General features: G+C 38.5%; 1 protein-coding gene across 2 annotated transcripts in view; it reads right to left on the bottom strand.

Moving 5' to 3' along the window:
* The window catches only part of rap1gap2a (RAP1 GTPase activating protein 2a), an 84,299-nt gene that overhangs the window by 63,125 nt on the left and 9,053 nt on the right, over positions 1 to 12,121 (bottom strand). Inside the window, exon 2 of one of the 2 annotated variants that reach the window (XM_081370664.1) lies at positions 10,483 to 10,543. The exons of the other annotated variant lie outside the window; for it this stretch is intronic. Coding sequence (XP_081226790.1) covers positions 10,483 to 10,496 — 14 coding nt within the window. The 5' untranslated portion in view covers positions 10,497 to 10,543. The remainder of the gene's footprint in view (positions 1 to 10,482; positions 10,544 to 12,121) is intronic. 2 annotated transcript variants of the gene reach the window in all.

Genomic DNA, 12,121 nt, shown 5'->3' with positions numbered 1-12,121 from the left:
AAGGAGGAGATTCAAGATCAGCGCGATTGAGCTTCCATTTTCTCAAAGGCAGAGAAAGATAGCAAAAGCTCGATTTACACCGATTGAAATTTCTAGAAACTTGGGGACCATATACAGGCTAGGGGAACTCATATTAATGTTAAAAAACCTCAGAAAGTGAAAATTTCATGTCATGGGACCTTTAAGGTACACCACTGAGTTCTTGAATGGCATGGAACACTCATTCTCCCTAGAATTACATTTAGTCACATACAAACATCTCTAGACATGTGCCGGTATACGGTAGCCTAATACGAATTATCACGATAATAAACATGCACAATATTGTTATCGTGGGTACTTAAAGCACTGTGTGTGAATAACTATTTATTATGAATTATTCCGATTTTTAGAATACTTTTCCCACCAACTGGTTAAAATGCACAACACCGCTGTATCCTATGTCAAAGAGGAATGCGCACACTGATTTAAATAATCCCAACATGGATGAGAAGCGCATGGCGAAACAAGTGAAGGATACGCGCTGACGCACTCTCTGACGGCAGGTGGCGCTTATGGAACAGCAGAAAAGCAGCCATTATCCTGGTAACCACGTAAACAAAAGCAGCTGTGCTACTTTCTGTTTCTGAACAAAATGTTTTAAACAGCCATTCAGATTTTTGTATTCACAATGGTGTTCATTGCAGCGCCGAATACTTAAATACTTAGACTTAATAGGTTATTTATTATCAAATATAAAGATTTTTTACATTTTAATCTGGAGTCTAGATGACTAAAACATGCCCTATATTGTTTGAAAATGTTCAGATTCGTTATTGTTTGGTCACACTTTACAATAAGGCTCCATTAGTTAACAAACGGACAATGAACGGACACCTGAGCGAACATAAACTAACAGCTGTATTTTTTAACTAACTTTAACAGAGAATAATAACTTCTGTTGCTCATTGTTAATGTTTTAATGCATTAACTAATTTTAACTAATGAGACATTATTGAAAAGTGTTACCTATTATTCTTTATAATTCTTTTGCACTTGAATCTGTTTGAAACATTTGTTTACTTAATTTTTTTTGTATTGCTTTATTGTTGTAATGATTTATAATGAACACATTTTAAATCATTACAATTGTATTTAAATGTTCAGTGCTTTTTGTATAAGAATAGTATGACTATAGTATGTACTATCTGTATATGTACCTAACTGTATAGTATGACATCACTTTTTTTGCAACTATTTCAATATCGTGATAATACCGTAAACCATGATAAAAACTTAACATTTTTATATCGTCACACGCCTAATCATCTCCTTCATCAAAACAGTATTTTCACTTGCGTTGCATTGCTCTGTCCCTTCATTAGCATCAAAGATGCCAAAACAGTCTTGTTTTGAAACAAAATTTATTTCATGGCGCCTTGAATACTGTAATGCCCTTTTCATTGGCTTACCAGCTAGCCATTACCAGACTGCAATATATTCAAAACCCTGCTGCAAAGATTTCTGAATGTTATAATTTCTTAAATAATGTTCTGTATTTGTGCTTGATTCTGTTGCTGTGCACTACCTTGTCTATGCAGTGTCCCTTTTTATCTTTGCTCAGTTCTGTTTGTAATATTCTACTCCACTGCTTGTGCTATTGTCTGTTATTATTGTCTATCATATTGCTGTAATCTTTTCTTTATTGTATCTACATTATAAAGCATCCTTGAACAATGGAAATGCGCTACATAAATAAAACGTATTATTACTCCTCCTTTCCCTCGCCATTCTCATTTTTATTTCCTTACACTCAAAGAGAATCTGTGAACTATTTAGCTCCATGCATACAGATTTTTTCCTCGGATTCTGTGTTCAACAGAGTTCATTCCTCAAAGTGTCAGGGGTACGTGTAGAAAATCCAATCCTTCTCCATCCTTTAACCATATAACCTTAATGCTTAACTGAACTAAAGAAACAGGGCTCAAATACACAGACAGGCAGGCAAAGAAACAAGGAACAGGTGATCCAACGAATTAGAAACCATGATAACAAATGAATGAATGAGAACAGGCAAAACAGGGACAAGGAAAACCATACTAAACAATGAAACTATAAATTTAAGACATTAACGTGACACAAAGACATTGTAAATATCTCATACTACACCCGTTTGAAGAGCCGAAGCAGAAAGCACTTTGATTCATCAAAATTACATATAATAATAATTAGCTTGTTAGGAGAAAGAGTTTGCTATTTCATAGATAGACTGTGAAAAAAATGACTAAATCAGTATATTATATTAAAATACTATGTGACGATGATTCCAATCAAGCTGTAATTCCGATCTCTATGAGGATTTGAATGCTTTTTGCAAGTTGAAGTCTCGTAATTACGGTAATTACAACATGGTGTGAACGCACCTTAAATTGCAGCTTTGCCATCACAGGAATAACTTACATTTCAAAATATATTAAAAAAGTAATATTTTTCATAACATTACTGTTTACTGTGTTTTTGATCAAATAACTGCAGGTGAACATAAAAGACTTCTTTCAAAAACATTAACCAGTATTTGAACTGTAGTGTATGTATATGCACACGTCTATCATTTTTACAATTATACAGTCTTTCTTTTATAAGAATAAATCTAAGTAGACACAAAAAAAGCTCGACAGCAACTGAAATCAATTTCAATTTCCTGTCTTTTTTGGGTTTTGCCCTTGTAAAGAAAGCATTAGCCTTAAGGTCAATACCAGTTGATTTTCACCTTTTATAAGGCTGTTAAAAATGACTTTTCTTTGCAACATTTTCTTGTAAAGTGTCTAAAAGATACTTTAAAAAAATATAAAGAAAACAAATCTAAAACACATAATTATTTACTAGATGGACAGTTTCACATAGCTAGATGATGTACTCTCCCAAAATAAAAAAAATATCTAAATGGAAATCTATAAAATGTATTATGAAAAAGTAAATTTAGCCATAGCCCTATACAATTTGCATCTTTCTCACTAAAAACCAAGTGATTATGGGATTTTTATTAGCAAATTAAAAAGCAGATTTATATTATTCTACCATAAACTCAATTGCACTGAGCTTAACTGTACTTTACTGAAGCGCAACTTTTGAGTCACAGTTTGAGGCTAGAGAGAAACAAAAAAGTATCCTACCATCCAAAGCCCCCAAATGACACACTTCTTTTCCTCCTGTACATGCTGACCACAGTGATTTCTCTCTCTGTCTTTCTCTATCTGCAGTGACAGACAGAAGACTTCACCTCTCTTTCCACCCTTTTAGGGGAGGCCACCAGGGGGAAGAGTAAGGGACAAGAGGGAAGGAAAGCTGACGGCTCCTCCTACCTCATTTCCCACCCCTAACGCCCCTCTCTTCACTTCAACTCCCTCTTTATAAATGTGTCTGTATGGCTTTTTAGGTCACACCAGCTACTCATTATATCCAGCACAGGTAGTACAGCATCATTTATGTAATGACTTTTAATCAATAGATACCAATGTGATTTTTAGTGGATGCCTAACACCATTTTCCATCAAGTTTTAAAGGGGTGGTATAATGCCCTTTTCACAAGATGTAAAATAAATCTCTGATGTCCCCAGAATGTGTATGTGAAGTTGTAGCTCAAAATACTCCACAGATATTTTTATATAGCATGTTAAACTTGTAAATTTTTGAGGGTGAGCAAAAACGCACCGTTTTGTGTCTGTTCCTTTAAATGCAAATGAGCTGCTGCTCCCGCACAGAGGGCGGAGCTTCAACCGCTTGCACTCACACAGACATGCACTGAAAATTTCAAAAACTTTTAGCCTTTTCTGTACAAACCGAATTCAGATAATGATGGAGAGACTCAAGAAGAAGTGACAACATGTAGAATGCAACAGGATGTTTCTGAATGGTTAGTTGATTAATTTATGTAGCTTATGTGTAGTTATCTTCTGGTCATTGATTAGCATATTCTGTCTTGATGATCTATAAATCATGTTCCCGGGGGTGGGTTTATGTAAATTTTAGGGTTGGTGATGTCACTAACCCGGGAGGAATGTTGTGTAGTCCCTACCAGCCGTTTGTTGTAGTTGTTGTTTATGCTCAAACAGCAACATTACACACTAACTAAATTTAAAAAAGTGAAATCATAATCAACCACCCCTTTAACTCACAATAGCAGACTTATGTGTGAAATTTCTTAAATAAAATCAGTGCCATTTGTTTAGATTTTTTGTAATGTGATGCACTGATATTTAGACAAAATAATTTAATATTTTAATTTCTAAATGAGTGGCCGAACATTATTCAAAGACAAAACAATAACAAACCATGACTGAAAGGAACAGAAGAACTTAAATACACAAGGTGACAAATTCAAATACAAACAGGTAGGCCTATGCTCTAATTAGGAACATAATGAAGCTGGAAGGAACCAGGAAGTAGGTGATGACAGAATGGAAAAGGTGGATGTTCAGAGCACAGGTTTTGATGGTGGGAGGAGCCAAAGCAGAGTAAGCGGCCCGACAACCAACGGTGTAGCCGAGAGGTCTGTAGACCCTGGTGGAGCCAAGAGCCTGAATGGGCCGGGAGACAACAGAGGTACTGGAGAGCAGTGCGGAGCCGCAGCGTCGAGCTGCCGAGGCATGACCTGGGTGCCGGAGGAACGAGGCGGAGGCGGTGTGACCGAGGACCCTGGTGAAGCCGCAGGGAAGGCAGAGCCAGACGGAGCTGAAGGGGTGGAAAGCCGAAGTGCAGCGGAAGGATCGAAAGTACACGGCGCAGGCAGGGTGATGTCCGACCAAGGTGGACCAGGTGGAATGAGTAAGCATGGTGGAGCAGAGGGGACGATGGTCCCGGGTGGAGCCGAGGGAGGGAAGAGCCAAGGCAGAGTTGACTGCTCGACGGCCTGAGTTGGAGCTATGGGCCTGGAGATCTGAGGAAGAACACAGGAGTCAACACACCATGGCTAAGCTGGTGAACTAGAAGTCCATGGCGGACCAGACCAGGTAAGAGCCAATAGAGGAGCCGAGGAACTGAAGGGTGCCAGCGAAGGCGGTGCAGAGTGACTGACTAGCCTGGGCAGAGGAGGTGGGAGAGGGAGGTAGGGTGGGCGTACTATCAATAGTAATGAAGTATTTAAGCTGGGCAAGACAAGCGGTGAAAAAGTCTCTGAGGCTGGGCAGGACTACTGGTAATGAAGGCTCAGGACTGGGTGGAATCAATAGAGGGAGGCTATCTTCCTCTTCCAGCTCTTCTCTATTTCCCACTGGCTCATATGTAGATGTCGGCACACACACCTGGTCAGACTGGGCATGCTACGTTGTGGGCATGGACGTTGGCTCAGGGTCCGTTGCGTGCATCAGCTTGGTTTCCTGCTCTGCGGTGGGCTCTGCCTCCTTTCCTGCCGTGGGTGAGTGCTCTGGTTCTGCAGTGGCCATTAAAGCTGGCATCAGCTGAGGGTATGCAGACATTGGAGGATCGCCTCTCTCCAGGTTCCTTCTTCCATGTCTGGTAGATCTAGGGGACTATAATAATTCACCCCAGTCCAATAGATTTTTGTGTCTCATTGTTAAATCGTCGTAATCATCGTAAAATCGTAGTCACATTTTAGTCCAATGATGATAAAGAAGATTCAGGTAGATCCGCGTTTATTAAAACAAACTAAACTCAGTTAATCCACATAAATGTGAGACAGTGCGCCATGCACAAACGATAAAGGACCATGACTGAAAGGAACAGAGGACCTTAAATACACAAGGTGACAAACTCAAATACAAACAGGTATGCTCTAATTAGGAACATAATGAATCACCATGACAACTGATTAATGCAAACAGGAACATAGGCAGACGGCAACAAAGAGGAACATAATAAGAGTCCATTAAAAAATTAAACTAAAGCTAAACTGAACATAATAGTGACATCTAAACTCAAAGCACACCTCCCTATATATCTGTGATGTTTACTGAGCACAGTATATTTTGTTCAGGTACAGTAGTGATGCACTTTGATAATTAACGTTGATGTAACAGCTTGAAATTATCACAAATAATTATTTTTCATTTCCTCGTTCTCAGAAAGCTAGAGAGCTTTTTAAAATGAAGAGAGGACAATTCATGATCGCTGTGGACATGTATTTCTCTCCCGCACCCTTGCATTAACATCCGCTTCGATAATGATTAACGCTGGCCATGGCGGAACATCAATATATGTGGTAATCAGAGGAGTATCACTTGAACTTTTCTCACCGGCTTTGTGATTCATAACGAATAGAAAGGGTCGAGATGTTTTATGACAGGTCACAGGCATTGATTAAAAAGGATTTGATCACATACACACAAATACAGGCACCCACACACAGAGAGATATGACAGACATCATCTATCTAAGTGCATTAGACTTGGCAGACAGAATGCAGTCTGTCAAATAAGGCGCTCCCCACGGCATGAAGTCAGAAGCTCATAAAGAGGTGACTCAGCGTTGGTTGAAATAGCCTGATGCCTGGAATACCGAACCCCCGACTGTCTCATTATTTACACCTTTATGTAACAGAGCAACAAAAGAGTTTGTGCATGAAAGTAAATGAAAATAGTTCATGTTAAAAAATGTTGAATGAACGTCTTTATTTAAAGTTCAAACTAATGTTTTTATTGTAATGTTCAGCCATTTAGATATTTCAATTCTATATTATTTTGTCTAAATTACAAAATAAAACACTATGAAACTAAAATCAGTTGTTTAAAATGTTCACAACATTATATGAAATGTAAACATAAGATTTGCTTAAGTTTTACATTTTACAGAGTTATTAAATGTTTTTTAAGATTCATTTTAAGTGAGCGTTAGATGAAAAAATAAGGGGAAATGAGCATGTACAATTAAATATACAATTTCAACAGAACTAAAAAACCTCTCTTCATCATAATAACCCTAACCCTAACCCTAACCAATAACCAATATGGTACCAATATATAGTGCATCCTTTGCCAGAATAACATATTTTGCGCTGTATTTTAACGGACACAGATAAATTAGTGTGAATTCAGGTTAATGGGCAATTTTGCCTCAATTTACCTTACGTCTGCATTTATAGATCATGTATGGCTGATAAAAATCTGATGACTTTTAAAATTAATGTACTGTGCCTACTAACTGTATCCTGAACAATGACACCCTATTGGACAGTTTGCCTTTTCCTCTAGTTACACAGCAGTATTCCTTCTCTGATAAAGAAGAGTGAAGGGCGTACATGTTGTGAATGAGTTGAGAGAGAGAGAGAAAAGGAAAGAGTGAAAGCTGCATAGGCTTTGAACCAGTGCTGCAACAAACTTAAGGTTAATCATACCTTATAAAAAGAGTGAAAGAGGGAGGCAGGAAGTGGAAAAGGCCCCTTCTCTTACACATTTATCTGACTTGGAAACCACTTGTTTCCTGAATCTCAATTTCAAATGTCCTTTGAACCTCTTTTGGCATACATGCACCTCAGCTCAGTCCAATAAGAGTAAATGTAAAACTCAATGCAAAATACAATGGTGCTAAATTTTACATGTTGAAATAGCACTCTTTGGTTTTTAATGCTTTATTTAACAACTGACATAACAAATGGAATACTCAGTCAGATACACAAATTATTACCTTTTGACGTCACTGCCAGGAAATAATCAGACTTTTTATTGAAGTCTTTGCCGGGTTATTGGTTTGCATGTAAACAATTGTATATTTTAATAAGCTGCTTTTTGGGCGTTTTCAGCGTAAGTGCAAGTAAACAGTGATTGGATAATAGGAATATTGTTCAAGTTCTTAAGCCATTTTAAGGTTAGGTATAGGGTAAGAAATGCAGTTACCAAACCTTAAAATGTGATTGGTTGATAAGAATTGTGCTCCAGGACCAAAAAGTACAAGTCCTACTTGGGCAGGACATAAAGCATGACAACTGATGATTCATACATTTCCAACTTGTTGACCATGAAGGTCCATAAGGCCCAAATTTAACTCTAACCTTAACCCTAACCATTAACATTAACCATTGTTCCACCCACACTGAAATCTCACTGGTCTTTAGTCCTGTTTCTGATTAGCTGTTGTTGTGTCAAGTTGTGAAGCAGTTTTGGATTCAATCTGAAAACTTGTTGCATCACACCTGGTTGGGACTCCAGGTCTAACTCTATGCCAAATATCAAGAGGCACAAGGATGGTGATCCAGCCCAGATCTTTGACCATTTCACCAAAAGACATTAGACTCAGATTAATCAGTCATTGGAGTGTGCAGCATATGTTCCATATGTTAGAATAGTCTAAGCAAGGTGCTTGGCATGATTGTGCTCTACCTAATGGACTGAAGACAGTGTTTTGTGGGCTCCAGCAGCCCTGAGCCAAGACTGACTGACGGGGCTGTTTTCCAGCGCTCCCGCTAAATGAACACCATGCTCTCTCATTAGATTAGTAGGTAGAGAGGGGGTCGTATCACTCGCACACAGCGCTCACACGATCTGGCTCATTAGATCCACTGTCTGGGCTTCCCCTTATCTGTCGCTGGAATCAAGCCACCAAAACCTGAAAACAGGATGACAATACTGCTTTGCTTTTATTTCACCTCATTATTTTTTCCCCTTTATTTCTCCACAAAACCTTCGGGGGTTCTAATTTACAATTCTACTTTATACTCTCACCTTCCTCTATTCATTGGATATGCTCTCCTCTCATCAACCTCATCCTTAACTCCTCTCTCTCATAAGGCCCTCTCACATTTTGACTTCCCGTGCTTGACTTCTACTCTGATCCACTCATTAGTGATGAACACCGCTCTCTCTCACCCGTCTCTGTGCTGCGCGTATGGATTTCGATAGCCGTGACAAAGAGCTCAGCTAGAACACCCACTCACAGCCTGAAACCCGTTTACACCCACCCAACCCGCAAATCAAACACATCCACATATGTGTGTGCGCATACACCGACACTCACAGAAACAAATGCTGGTCTCTGCAGTGCTTCTAGCTCATCTGCAGTCCCTTATGTTTTTGAGTTTACAAAGAGAGATGGACAGCACAGTTCTGTGGTACAGAATGTGGTTTATGAGCCTCGTTCATGCTGTCATTAGTCAACATTAGACAATTGATGAGGAGAGGAGAGGAGAGGAGAGGAGAGGAGAGGAGAGGAGAGGAGAGGAGAGGAGAGGAGAGGAGAGGAGAGGAGAGGAGAGGAGAGGAGAGGAGAGGAGAGGAGTGGAGAGGAGAGGAGAGGAGAGGAGAGGAGAGGAGAGGAGAGGAGAGGAGAGGAGAGGAGAGGAGTGGAGAGGAGAGGAGAGGAGAGGAGAGGAGAGGAGAGGAGAGGAGAGGAGAGGAGAGGAGAGGAGTCGCCCTTCATTCTTGCCATTACAGTGACTCATTCTCCATTTAAGTTTCTGCTCATCACTCATTCCCTTCAGCGAATCAAGAGAGGGCAGGTACAGAACAGAGGTACAGAGGGGGAGGAAAGAGAGAAAATTAGCAGTGGAACGACTACGCCGCAAACTAATGAAAGACCACAGGGGGGAAGAGAAGGAAAGACACTTGAGGGAAAGTGAGAAAATGAGCAATGGGGAAATGACCGAATGAGTATCACAACAATGGAAGGATGAAGAGAGAATGGAGGACAATAGAGAGAGCCAATGAGGCCGATGCACATGGCAGGACCCACAATAGACTTTAAGAGGCATAATTATGCCGTAATGGTGAACTGTGCACACTCTTGAGAGCACACACTGGAGAGGACGGCAACATACAGTTCACTTATCACACATACATACAAGTAATCGCACTAGCTCAGCAGAAGCGCAAGCTACAGGTTGCAATAATAACTGCAGTTGTTCGACATAATGTTCTGTAATATTAAACCTAAGATCATATATCATTTCCTGCTACAACCACAAGGAAATGTGGTTGTGTATATATTTAAACTGTGTAAACTTCATGCAAAAACTGTTTTGCATCTTTGATGCTTAAAGTCTCTTTCATTTTATCATTACGCAAGGCTCTTTATGATTGCTCTCCGTTTGCCAAATCCCGCACAGCCCGTGCAGAATGACTCATATGCATCATCCACATACTTTATTTTTTTCTACAAATTGAGCCATCATGCTGAAAACGTCCCCTGGCAGCCACAAACAATAGCATACACTGAGGGAATGAGTCACTAACGCAACACACACAAGCCAAAAACAAGCTATTACTATTAATTTAAATAGTCACGTAGGTTTTAATATCACTCGGTTGCGTTTTAGACTTTTTTGTAAGAAAATATGCAAGTTTAAAACTCCATATCAGTTTAGAGACCCTGATGCAACTCATGGGCATGACGTAAGAAAACAGACACAAATACAAACACACCCTAATATATACAGTAGCAGTTTAGTCAGGTCCCACTCAAACCCAAACGCTGCAGTCCATTAGTGTGACAAAATCCCCAGGAAATAAGCTCTTGAATTCATCGTGCACTTAAATAACCATTAAAACATCACCTTACCTTGAATCTGCCATCAGAGGCTCTCAGAACTGAGTAAACACAGCAGTGCTGCATGAAACGACTGGTTCAACACGAGTGAGGAGAAACAGAGGGAGAGAGAGAGAGAGAGAGAGAGAGAGGGAGGGAGAACAAAACAGTGGAGGGAGGGAAAAGGATGAGAGAATGTGAGCGAATCGTGAGGAGAGAGAGATGTGTATAAGAATGCAGGTAGTAGTTGTAGTAGTTGCTATGGCATTTAATACGCTCTGGCCCTCTATGATGGGCTTGTGAGGGAGTGCGGATTATTCCTCTGATGTAAAATTAAACTGAGCCACAAAAGTCAACCTTACAGATGATTTATGGCACAGGCGTACTCATATACAAGGCTAGAAAGGCATAAGCTTAATAACTAAGGGGGCAGAAAGCACCTCCATTGAATTTTTCGATTTAAACGCATTTAAATTTCAACAGATTTATGGCAGCTTATAAGGCCCTTGTATCTGATGCTACTTTGGTTCTGTGTTAATTAGGGATGCACTGGTATTAGAAATCTGGTCGTTACCAAAAAGGTAATAATTATTTTAGTCATGCTATGGCCAATGGCAAATGCCTGATATAAATATTCTGCATTATTTTGTCTTATTAAATTAAAACACTAAACATTTAAATCAATCATTTTAAATGCTACAAGCGAATTTAGGTATCACAAAATTAGAATGTACAGTATGTAAATGGTTAAAAATTTTGAGATTGGCTAAAGATTTCATTTAATAGTGTTACCAAATAAGTGTTTTTAAAGATTAACTTTAAAGGAGTGTGCATAATGAAATATCCAATGTTGGACGATATTATATTATGTAAAACAGATATCGATGAATTAAAAGGAAAAAATTATAATATCATCTGATGGTGCCATTATATTATGCATCCCAAGAGTTAATAACATGCAGCATCATAGCGGCCAGTCATGGCAGAATATGTTATACATTTATATTTGCTATTTTTATTTATAATTTCATATTTAAAACATTAATTTTATAACATTATTTTGGCAATTGCAATTTCTGTATGAAAATGTATTTATATACTGTTTTTCACAATACATATTGCTTCAATCATGATGTTGTTTATAATGTTCATAATATGTTAATATAAAATATAAAAATTTTAAGTACAATCAACTTGTATGTTTAAGTCATTTTAACTTAAATTACATTAAACTTGAAATGAGTCTTAAAATTAGCTGACATAAAAAAGTTGAAAATTGAGTTAAAGCAATGTAAAAAAACATATGCTGTCATAACTTATTGATCATAGAATTTTTTTTACAGTGCAATCGAGCAAATGAAATATGAAATATGGTATACATCACGCATATATACTGTATTTGTTATATCCAAGTATACATAAGTATATATCCAACTTTCTATAAAGAGTTGGGCGATATTAGTTACACTTAGAAAGTAGAAAAAATTATGTCGCCTCTCTGCAGCATCAAACAGTCTGTGTAAATGCATCTTCAGCAAAGGAAACAAACAGTTCAGAGCTCAAGTTCTCACAGTAAGCCATGTAATACAATGAGAACATGGATCTGTTCAAAGAGGAAGATTCCACTCAGATGTTCCACAGTAGTTTCTTCACATGCAGACACATGTGCCTC

Source organism: Scardinius erythrophthalmus, assembly GCF_964197995.2.
Source record: "Scardinius erythrophthalmus genome assembly, chromosome: 7".
Taxonomy (NCBI): Eukaryota; Metazoa; Chordata; class Actinopteri; order Cypriniformes; family Leuciscidae; genus Scardinius; species Scardinius erythrophthalmus.
This window is presented reverse-complemented; position numbering and strand designations above follow the sequence as displayed.